We start from the raw sequence: 24067 nt of genomic DNA on the forward strand, positions 1-24067 counted from the left end.
TAACTCTGAGAAAAACTAACACAGCATAAACACACAAAATTAAAGATGTAAAGTTTAAAATGGGGAGAGTGTCTAACACAAATAGGAAGATCAAGAATATGCAGTTTAAAAAGTCTTTACTGCTGCCATATTGGGAGGTTTAACCTGAGATGCCTATTGTTAATTGATATCCTCTATAGCAGCAACGTTTTTGGATGTTTCTATGCTTTGATTATTAGTAGGTTGAGAGAAAGGGGCAAAAAGAGAGAGAAAGAACTAAGCTTCCAATTCTGCTATTACAAATCCATCACTTTTGTATTTCTGTGTTTTTTTTACTTCTTTGGATGTAGTTGCCACTGAATGTGCCAGCATTTATTTCGCCAAGAGGGTAGTTAGAGTCAACCACATTGCTATGGGTCTGGAATCACATGTAGGCCAGATCAGTAAGGACAGCAATTTCCTTTCCTAAAGGACATTAGTGAACCAGATGTATTTTTTCTAGTAATCGGCAACAATTTCATGGTCATCATTAGACTCTTAATTCCAGATTTCTTCGATTGAATTCAAATTCCACCATCTGCCACAATGGGATTCCCAATGCAGATCCCCAGAACGTTATCTGGATACTGGGTTTAACAGCCTAGCAATAATACCACAAGGCCATTGCCTTCCATCATCTCATTTCATTGTTTATTTCATATAATTGTAAAATCCTTACAGTGTGGTAACAGGCCATTTGGCCCAACAAGTCCACATCGACCATTCGAAGTGTATTTCTCCCAGACCCATTTCCCTACCCTGCTATTTGACATTTCCCCTGTCTAATGCATCTAGCTTGCACATCCCTGAACACTACGGGCAATTTAGCACGGCCAATTCACCTCACCTGTACATCTTGGGACTGTGGAGGTAACCGAAGCACCCAGAGGAAACCGATGCAGACACGAGGAGAATGTGCAAACTCAGCACAGTCACCCACCCGAGGTGGTGATCAAACGTGGGTGCCTGCCACTGAGGCAGCAGTGCTAACTACACAGTCAACATGCTGCCTGGCATGGAAATCAGAAACAAAAACAGAAATTGCTGGAAAACCTCAGCAGGTCTGGCAGCATCTCTGCAGAGAAAGCAAAGCTAATCATTTAAATTCAGAACTGATAGTAGCTTGGAAAATGTTGGTATAAGTGCTGAAAATTGGGGGGGGGTTGGGTGCATAAATGATAGATGGAGATGGACCTCAGACAGACAGAACAATAGTTCAGCAGACAAAGGAATGGATAAAGACCAGCCTGAGAGAATTAACAGTTGATAATGGGGATCATTGGCAGCTGACAAGGGGTTGGTTGTGGTTGCAGCCCATGTGATGACAAGGCCAGGTGTTTGGGGGATGGGATAAGTACATGGGACAAGATGCTTAGGTCCTAAAATTATTGACATCAATATTGAGTCCTGAAGATTGCAGGGTCCCCAAGTGGAAAATGAGGTGTTGCTACAGCACTAGAGCAAATCAGAAACAGAGATGTTGACAAGGGAACACAGCGGTGCTCAAGGTCAGTTTTGAGGACAGAATGTAGGTATTCCGCAAAGTGGTTGCCCCGTCTGTGTTTCATCTCCCCAAAGTAGAGAGTGCATTGTGAGCAGCAAATATAGTAGACCTAATTGAATGATGTACAGGTAAATCACTGCTTCACCTGGAAACTGAATCTAAGGTCTTGGATAGTGAGGAAGAAAGAAGTTAATGGGCAGGGTGTTTCATCTTCTGCAATTACATGGGAAGCTGCCATGGGGATGTGGGAAGGAGTTGGAAGTGAAAGTGTAACGGACCAAGGTATCCCAGAAGGAATGGTCCCTGTGGAAGGCTGACAGGGAAGGGAATGGCGGATTACATTACACAGCATATTCTCTTTAATGTTTTATAACAAAGCAAGGAGTCTCACACCATCCAGCCTGCGCTCACAAAACCCATAACACAGTGCTAAACATTAGATCTGATTCCGCATTTGGTCAAGGTTTGCTACATAATTCATGAATTGAGTGCATGGATAATTACACTAACCAGCAATTTAAGATTGTCAGTTTAAGATTCACTGTGGTGCGCTGGTGTGCCTGTAAACTATATCTATTAATACACAGAGCCTGGTCTCTGCACACAGAAAGAATACATACACATACTGCACCCCCTGTTTCAATATAACAATTTAAGTGACGGCCAATCTCTGGTTCATTGCTAACACCCTGATTAATCAGAGTCAATCCACCTTGTTTAAAATTTAAACAATTCTTGGCAGTTATCTGTCACTCATTATTATCCTGGCTTTATAAGTGGAGGCACACTGTACACAAGCAACGATATTCTTTGAAGATTCATAAAACATAGTTCAGTCTCTGGTTATGTCCAACTCTGGGACCCAAACTTCACCTCAGGGAGGATAGCAAGTCCTTGGAGAGGATTTGGTAGAATATGAGGAAAGATGGTCTTCGGTAATGTGGAGAGTATCGAGAAACTGGGATTGTCGTCCTTAGAACAGAAAAGGGCAAAGGGAAATTTGATAGACGTGTTCAAAAATTTGAAGGTTTTGATAGAATGAATTCCAGTAACTAGTTAACCAGGAATTAATTAATGTTCAGCTTTGGTGAGCTGAAAAATAACAAGACAACCTGCTTTTATTCCTCCGTTACTATCTATAAAAGAAAACAGTATAAAACTATCTCCTATAAAATTCTGTATTCTTGCAAACATTTAAGGATCCTTCTTCCATATCTATTAAACACTATGTAAGCTTATTGAAGATTAGATTTTTCCACAACGTTTTCTTTTACAAATTAAAGAAATATTAGGAGAGACTGGAGAAGATGGCATTTGCAGAGGATCAGTAGCCCAGAGGCATGCATTTAAGAAGTCACCTTAAAAGAATCAAAGGTGAGATAAGAAGTATTTCAATACAATGTGTTGCCTGAAAGGGCAGCAGAAACAGTTTCAGTAATAATGTTCACAAGGGAATCAGAGAAATACCTGAAAAGGAAAAAAATGCTTATAATTGGTAAAGAGCAGGGCAGTGGGATTAACTAGATAAATCTTCCAGAGTGCCAACACATACTTTAAAATCAAAGGACTCATATTATGTTGCAACATTCAATGAAGCATGACAGAAGGGACTAAAATTGAAAAAATGCATCATGTCTATTTAAAACCTTTAATACCAATATATCACAGATTCTAATCCCATGAGTCTGCCCAGATATGCTGAATGCTTCCAGCATTTTCACTGGAAGAGCTAATACCGCCACACTCAATTCAGATGCCAAACCTGTGTCACAATGGTATCATAAAGTTCATACTGAGATACACTTGAGATTGAGAGTTAGGGTATAAGGAATGTTGCACCAAGGCAGAAAACAGGTTACAGATTAGCTGTGATCTAAATGACTAATGTAAAACAGGCTTGAAACTGTACATTGGCTAGTTTTTGTTTTTAAAAGCAACCCACATGCTGAATTGCACTGTACAGATCACTCAGTGTGCACACATGTAAAAACGTATATTTGTTTCTATATCTTTGTGCGGTTGAGAGAGAGTGAGTGAGTATGTAGGGAGAGAGATATGGGCAATTCTTGTGGCATATTATGGAAATATTTTAAAGGGATCCACAAACTTTGGGATCTCCCTTGTCCGTTACATTATCTGACTGGCCAACAATGCTTCGTGTCAGGCTTTGAGTTTAAAACTCAACAGAATAGTCCTCTTAATTCAAATTATTCAGCCATCTTTTCAAACCATAAATTATATATGATACTCAAATGATTCAGTCATCTTTCAAAACCATAAATTATATGTGATATTTAAAATAAATTGCATTTGTAGAACTTTTCACGATTTCAGGACATTCCAAATCATTCAACTATGGTGTCAGAACTTTCTGCTCTCAGATAAATTGGATTATGATCAAAAGCCAGGATTCCAAACAGCTGCAAATCAGCAACCCCTTCTTTAATATTAGTCAACATGCTCTTTTCTCTATTTTCTTTTTATCTGTGAAGTATTGGAACATTGACCTTTCTAATAACAACATCACTTATTCAAATACATTATTCTCCTCCCTTTTGAAGCTGGAGAACTCCAGTAACTAGCTAGCCAGGAACTAGTTAATGTTCAGCTTTGGTGAGCTGGAAAAAAACAAACAACCTGCTTTCACTTTTCCATTACTACCCGTAAAACAGAACAGCATAAAGCTATCTCCTACAAAATTCTGTATCTTTGCAAAAATGTAAATATTCCTCTTCCAAATCTATTAAATATTATGCAAACTTATTGAAGATAATATTTTCCACAATCATTTCTTTTTCGGATTAAAGATTGAAGAAGATGGCATTGCTTTTCTTGTAATGATGGTTAAGGGAGTTTTGACGGAATTGTTCAAAATCATGAAGAGCTATCAGGAAATAAATAAAGAAAAACTGCTTCCACTGCCAGCAGTATTGGTAACTAAAGGATACAGATTTAAACTAACTTGCAAAGGAATTAGAGGGGAGCTCATTTTTTTAAATGCATCAAGTTAGGATAATACGGAGTGTGTTTACGAAAGCTTTTAAAAGGGAACGGAATAAATATCAAGAAAGAAAAAATGTATACTGTGGAGAAAGGGCATGGAAATTAGACTTATTGGATTGCCCTTTCAAATAAGCTAGTACAGGCATGATGGACTGAATGGTCTTCTGTGATGCATCATTTTATGATCAATATTTTATTGATTTATTCTACCTAGTCAATTTGATTTAGGTTACTCATGTGGTGAGAGGCATTATTTAAACAATTTATCTTTTTTGATATGAATATAAGTTTGTTCTCTTTTAATCAGTATGCAGTACCAAACTTTAAAATATATTTTAAAACTGAACATTTCCTCATGTTGCGAAAAGCAAAATGTGAAATGTGTTGCAAATCACACCCTGGAAAAGATGTAATACTTCAGACAGTTCTCCCTTGAGTTATGAAACTGAAAATTTCAGCTGGTGACAACTATCACAAACTAAAACATCGCCACTGATTTTATTCCCATTGTTCGTTGTTCCTGTTCTCTATTTAAATTTCATCAGATTTTTTTCACTTTTTTTTATTTCAGGAATTGTTCAATTTTAATCTGATTGGAATAATGATTATGTTACAGTAATAAGTTCTTCATGCAACTAATCTATGTGAATCAGTAATGTAGGTCAACAGACTTACGTTGCAAGGTAAGCACCATAACCGCACTGATCCGAGAATGTGTACTTCCTGAGAACTTTAAATTGCACAGTAAAATAAAGAAAAATTTTCAGAGTCTCGTTGCAATGCAAATAAACCACATCCCGTCAAAATTTGTGTATTATCATATAACAATACTACAGACATTATTAAGAATATCAGAACAGAAATGAACGATCTAATGTATGTTAAAGGAAATTGCTACAACCAATTTGAGACTCAGGTGCACAAGAAGTCCCAAGGAGAGAACAAACATTTATGAAACTTTCGAAAAAGGGCAAAAGGGCAAAATTGGCTAAGTGTCCTGGCTAATATTTGTCCTTCATTCAACGGATTACCTGATTATCATCACATTGCTGTGTGCAAATTGGCTGCCATGCTTCCTGCAGGACAACAGTAACTACAGCTATTTGGCTTCTTACTGACCTTGGAATGGCCTAAGGTTGCAAGTTCTATTAATTAATTTTCTAAGCATGTCCAATACCACAGACTAGTATAAGCATCAGGTTGGGATTGAGTTTTGTTTTCTGGAACTGTTACATATCAAGTCAGTAAAACTGGTTGTTGTTTACACTGTAAAAACTTGGTCCATCGGGGATGAGATTGGCTGAGAATAAAAGAAACACATCATTGGAAAACTTGAAGTTCAGCTTGTGCACTCTCAAACTTAGAATGTTAAATGATGATCTAATTGAGGTATTTAAAATGATAAAAGAATGCATCAGGAGACAGAAATATTATTTCAACAGGTGTAAGAATTCATGAAAACCTTAAAATTCAGAATCTTAAAATCAGCAATCATATTTTTAACACAATGGTCTTGGAAATCTGAAACTCTCCTCCCCCAGGGTCCTTGGGATCAAATTAAATCAAGATAGAGATCTAGATTTTAATTATTAAAAGTATTAAGGGATGTTAAAGGTGTGTGAATGGGGTTAGTAATCATCTTTGTTCTAATTTAATCAGTGAAGCAACTCTTGTGAGCCAAATGGCAGACCCCTATGCCTATAAACCACAGCTTCCCAAAATGTGGGGGTTTTTGAGTCGGGTGCCAAAATTCTGGCATCTCAAGCTCCTACGCAGCAAAGACTGCCAAGGAATCCTGACTAATTGCTAAGGAATGTGTTGCGCCTTTAAATCATCAGAGTATTTTTCTCAAATAGGTGTGGAATAACTGGTTGAACCTTGAGATCTCAATGCTGCAAGGAAAAGCCTTGTGGAGAAGAACATGCTATTTTAACTTCAAACTCTGTAAGTGAAGCAGCTTGCCTCTGCCATCCTGTTCCCACAGGTCTGGTTCTTGTCAATGACCATGACCCTAAAATGTGGTGACAATGGGAAAACTTCTGGGAAACACTGCTATAAACTGAATCTTGATTCGATGTTTCTAACAGCTTGGTAGCGCCACCAACTGGAGATTAATAGTATGACAGTCATTTGTACAGTCACCATAATACAAATTCAGCTGCACTCAACCAATATCTGCAAAGTGAGTCGGAGTCAAATGCAATGCTGGTGCTTTAAAAGATCAATTACTCAAGGCACTTTGATCAATACAGATACACAGCAAAATACCATTATATGCTTGCATATTTCTGCCAGGTATGTTTATATCCAATCATAACAAGGGATTTATTGTATAATATCACAGTAGTAAAATATAAATTGAATTGCAAACTTATTTAAATAGAATGGATTTGCTCATGGGAAATTTCAGCATACCAATTTCTCAAGGGATATTTGTCTGACAGAAATCACTGACAAGCCATACCCATAGCTGTAGCATCACAACTTAAACCACAAAATTAGGTTTACTTGAAAATACCTGAAACACAACCTGGATGAATATGTTTCACATAACTACATTTGCTGAACAAATCTCTCCCACTGTTCAGTAACCAAGCATTCATAATAATCAGAAAATCATACACTCAGATTTTCGACTTACTATCTTACCAACAATGTATAAAAAGATTAAAGTTTTCATGCAGAAGCTGTGCAAACACAGGCGCTGAAATTGTAGGCCCAATTATGCACGATCCAGTTCCGTATTAGAAAACGAATGAGCAGTATTAGCAATAGAATTAGCAAGAATTCCAAATGGCAAGCTGTGGCAAGTGATCAGTAACTTAGCATCACTACTTTAAGGAGATACTGTGGGTGAGCTGGGGGATAAAATGTTTTATTTGCTATACACAATTATTAAACATTATTCCTTATTAATTTTTGCTCATTCATTAATTCCTTCTAAGCAGTTTAATTTTGCTACACAATGTTAAAATTAACAGATAATTAACAGCTTCAAAACAAAAGTGGACTATGTAGAAACATATTAGAAATTCCTTATATTTAACAAGAACTGGAATAACTATGTGACCACTCTGCATACCAGCATTTCCAGCATCATGATTTTCTTAGCGCCTTTAACCCAGTATCAGGAATTCTGGAAGATTCATGGAATTCATATAAATTAATTTTTAAATTAATTCATATGATGTAAGTACTGCCGACAAGGCTAGCGTTTATTGCCTATTCCTAATTACCCTTAAGCAGATGATTTTAAGTCCATTTTAAACTGCTGTGTACATACATAAAAGAAGGGAGTTCCAGAATTTTGTCGAGAGTATGGTGCTGGAAAAGCACAGTAGGTCAGGCAGCATCCAAGTAGCAGGAAAATCAATGTTTCGGGCAAAAGCCCTTCATCATTGTCATTCTTGATGAAGGGCTTTTGCCCAAAACATCAATTTTCCTGCTTCTCGGATGCTGCCTGACCTGCTGTGCTTTTCCAGCACCACGCTCTCGACTCTAATCTCCAGCATCTGCAGTCCTCACTTTCGCCTAGTTCCAGAATTTTGACCATGGAGAACTACAGTATAGTTTCAAGATACAACTGTGTGGAAACTGGATGGGAACTTGACGTGATTAATAAGGAAATAGGATGGATTGTTAGTCCAACTTCCAATTTTACTAGCGACTTAAGAGCTATTTATAATACTGATTCGATATTGCCTACTCCTTTTGATTTGAAGCTAATAGTTACTTGTAAATTTGGGTTCAACTTTATGGAGGTTGGACGCCAGGAGGTTAAATCATCAGGAAAGTAAACAATACCTGAACCCTGACTCTGAAATTCCCTCTCCAAAGCTCTCTGCTTTGCTCCCTCTCTCCCAATCTTTAAGAGACTTCTGAAAACATTTGCACATCTAATCAAATACCTTCTTCTGCTTCAGATAACACTCCTGAGAAGCATGTTGCGAATTGTCATGCATTGTTAAAAGTGCTATAAAAACGCAAGTTGCTCTCCTGTTCAAATGCATGCATTTTTAAAAAATAATGCATCCTTCCTTTGAGGGTCTGCTGTACAGATAAGCTGCTGCCACCTCCTTATTGACAGTTCCTACCTCTTCTTCTTGCTGACAATCATGTCCATCGTTTGCAGCAATCGTCTCTCCAGTGCAAGAATATCACTATCGGTCACATTTCTTGGGATAGAATAAAAGTGAAAAGCACATTACAAAATCAAGTAAATGTCAAAGTGGGATCTAAACAGCTATCAACATGTCTCAGCATTCACATTGGAACAACCCACTGTTATAGGGGACAACACAAGGTCATGGGCTAAAGCTGAATGTTTTCACGTTACATTGCTCTGTACGATCTTCAGTCTGGCTCATAAAGCAGTCTTTTAAAATATACTTGCAAGCAGGAAATCTTGCAGCATAACATGAGGCAAATCATGTATGCCTTTGAAAATTCTATTGAAGTAATTCCATTACTGCTCTTTCCCAAGAACTCTGCAAAATGCAACTCCCATTTGAAAATTACTACTGAATCTGTCTCCACTACCCTCAGTGATTCCAGATCACAAAAACTCAAGACCAACCCTAACACCCCTGCCTGCTTTTGGCTCTTAAAATATAAAGACGGCATTTAATAAAAATGTTAATCTGTTGCACTGCTGAGGAAGTGATAATCTTTCTGTGGTGTAAACCTCAATACTCAACTATGAACCATTCTGTCTTCAACCCTTCAATTCCTTTCCACGTAGACTTTTCTTGTTCTTGTTCATCTCAAACTCTTTCCCCGTCAGTCATTGTTTCTCCATGCTGTCTCTCTTCCATACATGCCTTGCATCCCATGCTTCAATGATTTACAAATGTGTCACTTTAACTTGCTCAAACTCAGAGCCATTGTAATATTTTTCATTCTTAAATGGACGTATGTGCCCATATATCATGAAGGTTATTGGTCAAGTTTTTGAGATCAACGTGGATAACTTTAAAATGTATTCTTACATGGAATTTGGACAAAACTAATATTTATATAGTCATAGAGTCATACAGCTCGAAAACAGACCCTTCGATCCAACTGGTCCATGCCGACCATAATTCCAAATGAAATTTGTCCCATCTACCTGCGCTTGGCCCATATCCCTCCAAATATTTCTTATTTGTGTACTTAACTAAATGTTTTTTAAATGTTTTAACTTCATTCATCACTTCCTCTGGAAGTTCATTCCACACAGGAACCACACTGTGTGTAAACAAATTGCCCACATGTCCTTTTTAAATCTTTCTCTTCTCACCTTAAAAATATGCCCCCTCATCTTGAACTCCCCCACCTTGAGGAAAATACGCCTGCAATTCACCTTATCTACATCCCTCATTATTTTATAAACTTTTATAAGGTCACCTTTCAACCTCCTAAGCTCCAGTGAAAAGAGTCCCAACCTATCCAGCTTCTCTTTATAACTCAAACCCTCCATTCCTGGCAATATCCTGGTAAATCTCTTCTGAACCCTCTCCAACCCTTCCTTTAACAGGGTGACCAGAACTAGACACAGTACTCCAGAAGTGGCTTCACCAACATCCTGTACAACCTCTATATGACATCCCTACTCCTATACTCAAAGGTCCAAGCAATGAAGGCAAGGATGCTAAAGACCTTATTAATCACCTCATCTATATGTGATGCAAACTTCAAAGATTTTTGTATATGAACCCCAGATCTCTCTATTCTATAAGACTGCCCAAGCCCTACATTTATTTGTATAATTCTTGTCCTTGTTTGTTTTTCCAAAATGTAACACTTTGCATTTATCCAAATTAAACTCCATCTGCCACTCTTCAGTCCATTGATCCAATTGATTAAGATCTCTTTGTAACCTTAGATAACCTGTCATACTATACACTATACCACAAATCTTAGTACTGACTAACCATACTTTCCATATTCTCATCTGAATCATTTATATAAATGCCAAACAAAAGTGGACCTAGCACTACTCCCTGTGGAACACTGTTGGTCACAAGTTTCCTGTTCATAAAACAACCCTCCACCATCACTCTCCATCTCCCATTGTTAAGCCAATTTTGTATCCAATTGGCAAGCTCACCCTGAGTCCCACGCGATCTAACTTAGTCTATCATATGGAACCTTGTCAAAGGCTTTACTGAAGTCCAAGTAAATGATATCTACCATTCTGTCCTCGTCAATCTTCTTGCTTACTTCCTCAAAAAACTTTGTGAGACATTATTTCCCTCACACAAAACTGTGCTGACTATCCCTAATGAATCCTTGCCTCCCCAAATGCATATATATCCTACCTTTCAGAATTAAAAACTTACCCACCACCGAAGTCAGACTCACAGGTCTATAATTCCCAGGTTTCGCTTTACATCCTTTCTTAAACAAAGGCACAATAGCCACTCTCCAGTCATTCAGTACCTCATCTATAATTATAGATGATATAAATATTCCTCCCTAACCTCCCACAAAGTCCTGGGTCGCACTGGATCAAGTCCTGGAGATTCACCCACCATTATATTTTCTAAGACTCAAGCACTTCTTCTCTGTAATTTGAGATGTTTTCAAAACATTAATATTTATTTTCCTGAGTTCTTTAGTTTCCATTTCTTCCTCCACAGTAAAAACTGATGCAAAATATTCATTTAATACCTCTTCCATCTCCTGAGGTTCAACACAATGAGGACCTTTTTTTTAAATAAATATTTTTATTGAAAACCTTTTTAAATATTTTACAAATTACCTATATACAAAAAAACTCAAAACAGAAAAAAAAGCACTACAACAAAGCCATAACACAGTACTATTGCTAATGAACGACCTACTATTGTTCAAAACAAACATATCTACTTAAACTAAACTACGAATATATTAAATAAATACTAATTTAAACTAAATTCAAATAACTTAAATAATATCTCACTACTTTATTCTATCTCACTCATCACACCTCCACTGAGGCCCCCATCCCTGGGAGAACATCTACAGTAATGATGACCTCTTTGATCTTTAAGGGGCTCTCTTGATGTGCATCCCCAACTATCTTTGAATAGTGAGGTTTGCTAGGCCATTTTAGACAACAGCGCTGAAAATGTGTTGCTGGAAAAGCGCAGCAGGTCAGGCAGCATCCAGGGAACAGGAGAATCGACGTTTCGGGCATAAGCTCTTCTTCAGGAATGAGGAAAGTGTGTCCAGGCTGGACACACTTTCCTCATTCCTGAAGAAGGGCTTATGCCCGAAACGTCGATTCTCCTGTTCCCTGGATGCTGCCTGACCTGCTGCGCTTTTCCAGCAACACATTTTCAGCTCTGATCTCCAGCATCTGCAGACCTCATTTTCTCCTCCATTGTAGACAACAGTTGAGAGTTAAATTAGCACACCCAACAAATTATATCATATGTGACTTCGCAGATGCTGAAGCAGTTTGTATCCATTTGTAGCAACACCTGGACAACATCCAGCTTGTGCTGATAAGTGGAAAGTAACATTTATGCCAAACAAGTGCCACGCAATGATCATCTATAACAAGAACAAATCTAACCATCATATCCTGATGTTCAATCAAACTATCAATGCTGAATTCCGATCAATATCCTTGGGGTTACTACTGACCAGAAACTGAATGGCCCAACATATAAATACTGTTTCTACAACAGCAAGTCAGTGACTAGGACTTCTGTAATGAATGACTGACTTTCCAAAGCCTGTCCACTAATTACATGACACAGGTCAACAGTGTGATGGCATAATCTCCACTTCTTTGGATGAGTGCAGCTCCAGCAATACTCAAGAAGCTTAACACCAACCAGAACATAGCAGTCTGCAATACTGGTGCCCCAACCACCTTCAGTATTCAGTCTCTTCACCACTAGATGTATAGTGTCAGCAGTATGTGCCATCTACAAGATACACTACAGTAACTTACCAATACTCCCCAACAGCACCTTCCAAATCTATGACCTCTATCACCAGGAAGGATAAGGGCAGCAAATATGTGGAACAGCATTACCTGCAAATTCCCATCCAAGCAACACACTGTGAAGATGTGGAACTCTATCACTGTTCCATCACTGCTGCAGGGTCAAACTTCGGTAAATCTCTTCCCAATATCACTGTGGGTGCTCCTATACACCAATGACTGCAGCTCACCACCAGCTTCGCCGGGGCAATTAGGGATGGGGAATAAATGCTGGCCCAGCTAGTGACATCTACATTTGAATGAATACAGAAAAGGGAATACAGGGATAGAATAGAGATTTCCAGGAACAATCAGCACTCTCACCTCAGAAAGTATGACATGTACGTGTATGGACAATTTACTGCACCAAAACCAGACAACAGTGCCATTAGCGTAACACCAATAACCCCCACTCTGCTGATCAATTGTTCGATTGATAGAATACCTGATGGAGGAAAGGAAAATAAATGCAACATAAAAAGATTTGCACTTTAATGACACAAGATTTTAAAAACAGTATGATATTTGTTACAAGTGAAGTTGGGGGAATGCACCTATTCCTTCTTAGTTGTACTCCTTCACTGATCAGAACACATTTTAAATTTTAGCAGGGTGATGATGTGGCCAATTATCCACATCTCGGACCGTATTTTGTTTATTATCAGAAACAAGTCAGCTAGGTTTTCTTTAAAAGGTAGACCATCAGGAGGCTGCAAGAAAAAAGCAAGCCAAACAGCATCAGGGCGTGGAGAAGTCAACGTTTCAGGTATAACTCTTCTTCAGGACTGAAAATGATATGGAGCTCCTTAGAATCCCTACGGGATGGAAACAGACTCGATGAGTCCAGACTGACACATCCCCTACCCTATCCCTGTAACCCTGCATTTCCTATGGCTAACACACCTAATCTACACATCCCTGAACACTATGGGTAATTTAGCATGGCCAATCCGCCTAATTTGCCTACTTTTGGATTATGGGAGGAAACCCACGCAGACACAGGGAGAATGTACAAATGTCACACAGATAGTCGCCTGAGGGTGGAATCAAACCCGGATCCCTGAAGCGGTGAGGCAGCAGTGCTAACCACTGAGCCACTGTGCTGCCCTCAAATAAAACTTGGTCAATCTAACTTGCAAAGATGACTGACAAAAAAAGGTTTAGACTTTGCCAAGACAGACACAATTAACACTGCAATATCCCAAACTGAACACAGACAAACTATGGTCAACGTCCCAAAGAAAACATCAAATAGCAAAAGCAATCAAACCAGAGTCAACAGATTTCTCAGCAAAGCACCCACCCATCCACCCCACTATGCCTAGACATTACTGGCACTGTGGATCACCAAATCTCATTAAAACAAGTTTTAAAATCCAATTGTTTACTTGTGATGATCTGGCTGTGAAACTTCCTTAAGATCCACTCTGCCATGGATTGAATCAATGACAGTGACCCAACTGTTTTCCTGGCGCTACACTCCCTGGACTTGGGAAACTGCATGCCAGCAGTTATTTAAATACACAACTCCAGCTTTTCAGAAGCAGCATGACCTTGGTTTGTTTCCTGATCTCTAATCTGGCTCATTATTTGTTGATGTACTTCACCCTAATTCACAGCTGCATCAAACTATTGATGGCACACAGCTTCCCTGAGCTCCCACTGATCCAAGGGTCTCTCATGAGGTGTAACTCCAATACCTAGCTGCCTACTAACATATAGAATGTCCTCCTGAAATCTGACTGCAGGACTATCCAACTGCTCTTGTCTTTTCACTGAGCCTCAACAATACTAGCAATAACGTGCCTATTGAATCTTAGAACGACCCCTTGAATTCTGACTGCACAGAGCCAGCAGTCCAAAATCATCTTCCTAACACTGCAGTTTAGTGGTTCTTGACTGCATGAAGCTTGTTTCTGTGTATCTGTTTTATGACTCCAACTAACTGTGACCTGCAACCTATTCTTCAGTGACCCTTGAATTGTTTGGAGTGACCTATTGAAAGATTTGCAACTAGCCCTTGTACCTTGGCAATACTTAATATAAATAATAATTTGGAACAATCAAACATAACAACACCCCAGAACTCCATGTTCCATGAATGTTACAATGCTTATTAGATGCAAGTTCCTACAACACAAACTGTATAAAACAAAAAGAGTTCATTACACTTTGCCTAAAACCGCAAATCAATCAGCTATGTACATTTTCCTGTTGAAGGGCTTTTGCCCAACATGTCGATTTTCCTGCTCCTGGGATGCTGTCTGACCTGCTGTGCTTTTCCAGCACCACTCTAATCTTGACTCTAATCTCCAGCATCTGCAGTGCTCACTTTGCCTAGATACATTTTACAACAACTCCAGATAAACCAAGCAAACCCAAATAAAGTTCTGATTTAAGTTAAACTCCTGATACACTATAAACCCATTAGAAAATAACAGAATAATTTTACAAATACGGAGGAACCTCGATTATCCAGCATTCAATTACCCGAATTTCGGATTATCTGACAAGATCGCAAGGTCCCAGTGGTTGGCTAAACTATGTTATCTGGCATTTGATTAACCGAACAAAATGCTCCCTGTCCATGTCCTTCAGACAATTGAGGTTCTTCTATACATGCTCAAGAAAGTTCTGATGTAGAAGTAAAATGACACAGTACTTTAATATTATTGACAGTACATGATAGCGTATTGAGAGAAGACATATATTTAGAATCAGAACTTTACTTCTCAAATTACTATATCACTGTTGAGAAGTAATGGTAGATTGGACACAGGAGAAGGTCACAGGTCTGCTCTTAGCTGTGTGCAAGTTAAGGAGGGAGTAAATCAGAGTTTTTGCTGTGGCACTGTGGAATCTATAGCACAAGTAATGTTTGCCCATTACATACCAGCTTCCATGAGATGCAATTCAGTTAATAAATTGAGTGTGAGGATATGTTTTCCTGCTGGCTGTATCAGATAAATACTATGTTTCACTTATTTTAGTGTGATAATGTGATTCATTGGAATGTACACATCTCTTAAAAAAAGTCTAAAGACAGCTTAAAGTTAGACCAATGACCCTTCAAGCTGTCTCTCCACTACAAATCTCAAGACTTTCCCTTGGTGTTGACAGCTCTCAACAAAAATATGCACACAGTTGTAAACACACTGTCATAACAATACCTTCTAACTAAAGCACTCAGCTTTTTTTCCATTTATCACACAAGTCATTCTGTGACTTGAGCAAAAATTGACAGTTTGTGGTTAGTTAAAAACCATGGGTGGCACTGAGCCAAAGAGTGTCCACCCACTACAGTCTGGGCCACATTCGAACATAAACCCATCCAATACTCGTAACAGGAAAATTATCATAAACTATGCCATCTAAGATCTTGAGAGGTTTTTGATATATTTTTCAATGTGTTCACAAGTAGATGCAGACTTGAGCTAGTAATGCAGGAGGTTCAAATCTCTAGCTGTGAAAATTGAATGTGATAAATCTAACAAATCAAAGACTTGTTAGTATCAGAGAAATGACTGTTAAAGTTGCTCCACTGCAGTCAAAATACAACAATTAGGATCCTACTATCTTATAGTGCAATGGGAGGCCTTTCTGGCTGTTCCTGCCCCTAGAAAGAGTTGTTCAAAGTAGTCCTGTGCCCTAGCTTTTTCTACATAATACTGTAAATTAGTTGTCTTCAGAAAAACATCCACTTTCCTTTGGGAGTTCTTACGGAATCATAGGAATTGTATTCCTATGGATTCACTACCTTTTAAAGGAGTCTTTGAGATCTTAACCACGTGAAAAACAATGCAAAAAAGAAATTATCTCCTCTCTAGAATTTCTGGTTGGCAACCTACTCACCAGGGCAATTTTTTTTTCTATCTGCTTGATCAAAACCTATCGAGACTGCTGGCTTTACATACATCCTGAAAACAAATAATTAAATAAAAATGATCGGGTTGCCATTAAATCACACATTTCCGTACAATTATTTTGAATTATGAATGAGAATATGGTTTTAGTTATAAGAAAACTGAATGCAATAGTATTCTAAATTGGGGCTGTCTCAAATAGGTTTGGAATGTGACCCATGGACTAACAAATGTCGCATGTCTAAATGTACATCATCTTTTATAAGTGAAAAGATACTATATAAATGTCTCTGAAGTTATGAATATAAGAAATGGGAGCAGGGACACTAACAAATATACAAGCACGTGGAATGATTAATATAAAAGACTGGACTTTGAGTTGAGAATCAATGGTGAGATTTCAATAGATTTGCTCCATAAGCCCTTCACTTTTCAAAGTCCAGGTCAATCTGTCAGATCCTTCCATTAAAAACTGACAGCTTTTAATATTAAGAAAAAAAATCTTTGATTAATACATTATCTGTGAAATTATACAAAGAAAATCATTTTCCTAGAAAGTTAGAATGGACTTACCATGTTTTGGGCTTAGGATAGGAAAAGGATCTCCAAGTTTCCAGAAAAAGTACATGAAAGCCAACCAAACAACACATGCGAACAGGAATCTCTTTCTCTGCACTAAAGGAAATATACAGGTTATTTCCAGAGTAGTACAGCACAAAAGACTATTCAACTTGCCTTTGAAATTATCCAAATAATTGCACTCTCTTGTTCTTTCCATACAGCCCTGCATATCTTCCTTTCCACGGTCATGTCTGAATCTGCTTTCACTGTGCAGTATGTTCCAAACCATCATAAAGCATTTTCTTCCCTCTTACCTCTAGTTCTTTTGACAATTGCCTTAATTTTATGTCCTCTGGTTACTGACCCTGCTGCTAATGAAAAGAGATTACTCTTATTTGAATCTTGCTAAAGTATATACATTTTGTTGGAACCTTTTAGCTTGCCTCATCAAGACAATTCACAAATACCAAAGCAAAGGGAAAACAGTATGAAACTCTACAAAAGAAGAGTGCTGTTTGGTTGGCAAGTGCACTCTGATTAGTAGAGATATTGTCATGGGGAATGGACTTTTTGATAGCTGACTGTTAACACCAAGCTTTGTTTAAGTTCTCAAATATTGTTTGCCCTTCACCTTGGTAATTCTTGGTAATTGTTTGATGAGTGCAAGACAATATGCTTCAACAAAATGTGCATTTTTTCCCACAGTACTCATTCTGTTTTAACAAACAACTATCTATTTTTTATTTGATAAAAATACTTCATGGTTTTTGAACACATTTATCAAATCTTCCCCATCACTTTCTCTGTTCCAAGAAAAATATCACCTTCTCCACAAATGGTCTATAGATATGGTTACCAACATTAATTGTGATTTGCTAATGCTGATTTGTTAAGCAGGTTTAGTGCCCTTTACCGTTTTTGTGCATGATTGCAAACAAACGATAACTTAAATATTGGGTCATGCACATCCCTTATGGGAAATTTTGATTGGATGTGCTGCTTGAAGAGAACTCCGAATATGAAACTCAATTGTAAACTTCAACAGAATGGTTTCTAAACCTTAACTCCAAGCAGATATATGCAAGTGCTGCAATAACATCTCAAAACCACAGCCAGGTAATTTAACTGAAGAATAAATACCATTTCGTGATAGGAGCTGGCTCTAATTTGAATTTAGTTAACAATTTAACTAACTAATTCCACTACAAACCTATCAACGAAAAGACAAGCAATACATAGCATTTATTATCACACAAAACATAGGACTATCAAATGTTGACTAATATATAAGATTGAATAGAAAAACAAATATGTGGCAAACTACCATCCTAAATAAATATCCTGGTCTCAATCATAGATCTGGTAATTAGAATAATTTTTAATGTGTATTTGACTCATCAGGACAGGACCATTTTTGCACCTGAAATTACACTAGCACTTTCCAATGTAAAATTACAACACACCTCATTCAAAAATGCAAATTAAATATTTTTTAATGTATGATTGTAGAATTATCTTTGGTACATGTTATGATTGCATCTACTTACAAAGTCGAATGTTGCTGACCACAAAATAGCCAATGTAGAAAGGAACGATAAATATAAGCGCCACAAGGGTGACATATAGATTCAACTTCCAATGAAAATATCTTGAACTGGAAGACAACAAAGTTACATGCAAATAAAATTCCTGTATGCCAAAATGCTGTTGTAGCAAACTTTATTTGATCATTATGGCCCAAATATTGCATATATCTCTCCTAGATGACCCAGATTCTGTCCTAATCTGATTAACATGATCTATATTTATCTGCTCAATATTTAGGGCAGTACAGCGAAACTTGGGGACCCTTGCCACTATATTCTGTTCAATGGTTCACGTATGATTGCATCCTATTGAGTAGATGGGTAACACATGATCAAATTGAATCTTAGATTAATAAGTGTTCAAGTCCTTTAACTTCAGACCAGACCACCAAGGTGAGTTGCTTCAGTTTGTTGTTTGTAAGGGTTGATTAGATTAGATTACTTAGATTAGATTACTTACATTGTGGAAACAGGCCCTTCGGCCCAACAAGTCCACACCGACCCTCCGAAGAGCAACCCACCCAGACCCATTCCCCTACATTTACCCCTTCACCTAACACTACAGGCAATTTAGCATGGCCAATTCACCTAACCTACACATCTTTAGACAGTGGGAGAAAACCGGAGCACCCGGAGAAAACCCACGCAGACATGGGGAGAATGTGCAAACTCCACACAGACAGTTGCCAGACATGGGATTTGAACCCGGGTCTCTTGTGCTGTGGAGCAGCAGTGCTAACCATTGTGCCACCGTGTATTTTTTCTGCAATCCCAATCCCAGTTCAAAATTGCTCCAGTTTCATTTAAATGATTCATAAGACTGAAATTCTGTATATGCAACATCCATCATATTCCATTTACCTATTTAGTCTACATTTTCTCAAAATAATGGTTATTTTTGTAAAGCCCTTATAAATCTGTTCGAACTTTGATTACGAATGAGCTCTCTTGTGGTGCAGTGGTAGTGCCCCTACCCCTGGACTGGTTCAAGTCCCACCTGTCCCAGAGATATGCCATAACATTCTTGAACAGACTGATTAGAAAAATAGATTAAATAAAAAAACTGATGATCCGATGTTTCTCAAATAACTCTTTTAAGTTAATTCCAATAGAATAAGATCAACTGGCTTTGTTTTGTAGTTCACCTTTTCTCTTTTTCCGAATAATGAACCATTTGCAACCTTCATGTCCTAATAATTTTAAAACTAGAGCAACACTATTCAGGAGTGAAACCAGATTCACTCCTCCAACAAGGACAGAATGTTGGGATAATTAAAATATTAATGACTATGATAGATGGATCTTTGTTGTGTCAGAGTACCAAGGGGATTTGGGTTAAAAATGGGTGAAGTTAAACTGAGATACACATCAACCACAATTTAAATCAATGATGCAGCAGGAAAGGTATAATGGTCTTTCTTGTATTTTCATAGTTCCTGATTAATGGCTCTGCTAGTCCATCTGACAAATTTCTTCAGCATTTCATGATGAAAACCATCTGGAATTAATTTTCTACCTTCTAGTTTCTTTCAGTTAAATGACAATAGATTTTACTCTCATTCTCAAAAGTATTTTAATATAACCATTAAGGATTATTTTTAACTATTTTAAAAAGAGCACTCCAATGTTGTGTCTTAGAGCTACAATCTAAATCAAAAGGAATAGCAATTAAATCCAAAATGATAAATAAGAGAACCAGTGACAATTTGCAGAATAAAATCTGGTCCAGGATAGTGTGAAAACTAATATTCTTCAACAATTAAATCCGTAAAATATATAAGTGACAGATTTAAGATTATGCTGTTATGTAATGAAAAGGACAAGCACAACAATACCATTTACTTTTAAGATTATACAAGCCAAAATTAAAATTTAGTCACTTTAATCCTGCAGCTGATTCTCAAATTACTTCACAGAAACCATACAGAAAGATAGTAACAAAAACCAATACATCTTTTGTGATGTTTAAAATTGTATTCTTCCTATTAAAAGTGGATTCAATCTCTCACCCTATTTGAATATAGATTATAATCAAGAGTGATTTACTCATGTAGATAACACAACCAACAGGATCAGCACGCAATCCACTTCACCACATAGTTGTAATGTAACATCGACAAAGATTTATTACAACAAACCTGCCGAGGCTCCTTCAACAGTATCTTCCAAACCTGCCATCTGTACAATGCCAAGAGCAGCAGACAGATACGAACACCACTTGTAAGTTCCCCTCCAACTCATAAACCATACTGACCTGGAACCATATTATTGTTCTTTCACTGTCACTGGGTCAATGTCATGAAACCTCCTTCCCAATAGCATTATACGTGTACCTCCACATGAAGTACAGAAGGTCAAGATGGCACATCACTGCCACCCTCTCAAGAGGAAATAGAAATGAGCAACAAACGCTGGCCTTGCCAGTGGTGTCCATGCACCATGAACAACTGAAACAAACGCTAAGGTACATGTAAAAGATCAAATGGTACTACTTAGAAGAGGAGCAGAAAAATTCTTCTCAGCATCCTAGCCAATATTGAATAAAAGTAAACTTGTCTGAGTCTCAGAGGACCATAAGCCTGCTCTCTCAGAGAGGCCAGGGGTGCGATTATAGAGACAGTGAGAGCGAGACAGTGAGTTTAATCCAGAGGTCACCATGCCTCAGTCAAAGGGCAATGCTGAGACAATGAAACCTTCATGGTGACCTCAGCTAGTACAGGAATTGAACTCACTCTGTTGGTGTCTCTTTGCATTGCAAACCAGCTGTCCAGCCAGCTTAGCTAACCAATCGTCATTTACCATTCAACTAACGTCATTAAAAACATGACTGAGTCATTATCACACTGTTTATAGGATATTGTTATGCATAAACTAATAAATTTTCTATAATAATTGAGTTCAGCAAGAACTTACTTTGGCTATCCATACTGTAAAGACATAATAAAACTAATTCCAATTAGTTCAACCTGACAACGTTTATGTATAACTGAAAAGGTACAGAATGGATATCCTTGGACTGACCGATAGGTGGTATATATCTGTATGATCCTAAATTGTTGATAAGGAATACACACTCACCTGCTGTTTAAAAGACCAAGAATCTCAAAGATAATAAGTTCAAACATAGTACAGGAGAAAGCAAACATCACAGAGAAAACCATTTGGACAACATACTGTCGGACCTGCAAAGAAGACAGACAATGCTTAGCCCTGTGTAGGAGAATGGACTGCAGCTTTCAGTAGTGGAAGCAATGGGGGAAAAACTGCTATCCTTGGTAAGACAGTATTAAAACAAGTTGACTGACGCTATTCAGTGTAATTATTTCTGGTAACAGAATGCAAAAGTAACATAGCCCAAGTTTTCCCATCATAAGTGCATTACATAGAATTTACAACATAGAAACAGGCCATCGAGTCCAACATGTTTATAACAGCACTTATGCTCCAAATGAGTCTCTTCCAACCTTACTTTACCCCATCACCAAATTATTGATTCTTGGGAGTTGCTGGCAAGACTGCTCTTATTGCACATACCTACATGCCTTTAACTGAGTGGCTTTATTAATAAATCAAATAGCAGTTATAGACCAAATGCATTAGTGTGGGACTGAAAAACATGTGTTTCCTTTCTTAAAAGACTTTGATGAAAATTTGTCGACTTTGTTTCCCTAATTTGGCCTTGGAATATGGGCATCTCCAACATTTATTGCTAAAACTTATTTATTTTGGAGAAGATGGCAGTGAGCTCCCTGCATGAAGTGCTGCAGTCTGTGGTGGGAGGTGCATCAACAGTGTTGTTAGGAATGAAGTTTCAGGATTTTGACCCAGCAACAGTGAAGGAATGGTAATGCATTTCTGAGACAGGATTCGGTGTGCCATTGAGGAAGACTTACAAGTGGTGGCGTTCTTATGCATTTTCTGCCCTTGTCCTTCTATGTGAAGGTTTGGAAGGTGCTGTTGAAGGAGGTTTGGCGAATTGCTGCAGCGCAACTTTTAACTGGTACATACTATTGTCACTATAAGTGGAGGGAGTGAATTTTGAAGGTGGTAGATCAGATGTCAGTCAAGCAGGTTGCTTTGTCCAGGATTATGTCAAGTATCTTGAGTGATTTTAGAACTGAACTCATCCATGTAAGTGGACAGCATTCAATCCTACTCCTGATTTTTGCCTTGCGAATAATGGACAGATTTATGGGGAGTCAACAAACGGATGATTTATCTCATAATTCCTAGCGTCTAACTGTTCTTGTTATGAGATTAATTATATTACTGTTCCATAGAACATAGAAAAATACAGCGCAGTACAGGCCCTTTGGCCCTCGATGTTGCGCCGATCCAAGCCCACCTAACCTACACTAGCCCACTATCCTCCATATGCCTATCCAATGCCCGTTTAAATGCCCATAAAGAGGGAGAGTCCACCACTGCTACTGGCAGGGCATTCCATGAACTCACGATTCGCTGAGTAAAGAATCTACCCCTAACATCTGTCCTATACCTACCCCCCCTTAATTTAAAGCTATGCCCCCTCGTAATAGCTGACTCCATATGTGGAAAAAGGTTCTCACGGTCAACCCCATCTAAACCCCTAATCATTTTGTACACCTCTATCAAGTCACCCCTAAACCTTCTTTTCTCCAATGAAAACAGCCCCAAGTGCCTCAGCCTTTCCTCATACGATCTTCCTACCATACCAGGCAACATCCTGGTAAACCTGCTCTGCACCCGTTCCAGTGCCTCCACATCCTTCCTATAGTATGGTGACCAAAACTGCACACAATACTCCAGATGCGGCCGCACCAGTCTTATACAACTGCAACATGACCTCAGGACTCCGGAACTCAATTCCAGTTCAGTTTCAGGTCAGGATAATGCCCAGGAGGTTAACAGTCAGGGAATTCAGCAATGGAAATCCATTGACTATCAAGAGGAGACAATCAGATTCTCTCATGTAGGAGATGATTATTACTTGACACTTCTGTGCGTGAATCTTACTGTTTATTAAGCCAAGCCTGAATATTGTCCAAGTCTTGCTGAAATGGACAAGGACTGCTTCAGTATCTGAGGAGTTGCAAATGCAGCTAAACATTGCACAATCAGCAGCAAACATTCCCCACTCCTGCCTTATTACGGAAGATTATAGATGAAACAGATGAAGATGGCTGGACCTAAGCACAACTCTAATGAAATCCTATAGCAATGCTGGGACAGAAATTAATGACATTCACAACCAGAATAATCTTCATTGGGGGCAGCATGGTGGCTCAGTGGTTAGCACTGCTGCCTCACTGCGCCAGGGACCCGGGTTTGATTTCTGCCTCGGACGACTGTCTTTGTGGAGTTTGCACATTCTCCCTGTGTCTGTGTGGGTTTCCTCTGGTGCTCCGGTTTCCTCCCACAGTCCAAAGATATGCAGATTAGGTGGATTGGCCATGTTAAATTGCCGACAGTGTTCAGGGATGTATAGGTTAGTCAGGGGAAATGTACGGTATTGGGTCTGGGTGGGATACTCTTCGGAGGGGCGGTGTGAACTTCTTGGTCTGAAGGGCCTGTTTCCACACTGTAGGAATTCTAA

General features: G+C 38.4%; 1 protein-coding gene across 6 annotated transcripts in view; it reads right to left on the bottom strand.

Annotated features, from left to right (window-relative positions):
- gphra (golgi pH regulator A) overlaps nucleotides 1–24067 on the bottom strand; it is a 45360-nt gene that overhangs the window by 18750 nt on the left and 2543 nt on the right. For 3 of the 6 annotated variants that reach the window (XM_087987913.1, XM_087987914.1, XM_087987912.1), the window contains 5 exons: nucleotides 21571–21674; nucleotides 18454–18560; nucleotides 16919–17020; nucleotides 12807–12927; nucleotides 8620–8700 (listed from right to left, as the gene is read on the bottom strand). In XM_087987913.1, the coding sequence (XP_087844039.1) occupies nucleotides 8620–8700; nucleotides 12807–12927; nucleotides 16919–17020; nucleotides 18454–18560; nucleotides 21571–21674 (515 nt within the window). The remainder of the gene's footprint in view (nucleotides 1–8619; nucleotides 8701–12806; nucleotides 12928–16918; nucleotides 17021–18453; nucleotides 18561–21570; nucleotides 21675–24067) is intronic. The other 3 variants (XM_087987917.1, XM_087987916.1, XM_087987915.1) reach the window with 1 other exon arrangement.

The sequence above is a fragment of the Chiloscyllium plagiosum genome, unplaced genomic scaffold (genome assembly GCF_037043375.1).
Source record: "Chiloscyllium plagiosum isolate Xiang-an unplaced genomic scaffold, Cpla_swu_hap1 HiC_scaffold_6, whole genome shotgun sequence".
In the NCBI taxonomy this organism is placed as follows: domain Eukaryota; kingdom Metazoa; phylum Chordata; class Chondrichthyes; order Orectolobiformes; family Hemiscylliidae; genus Chiloscyllium; species Chiloscyllium plagiosum.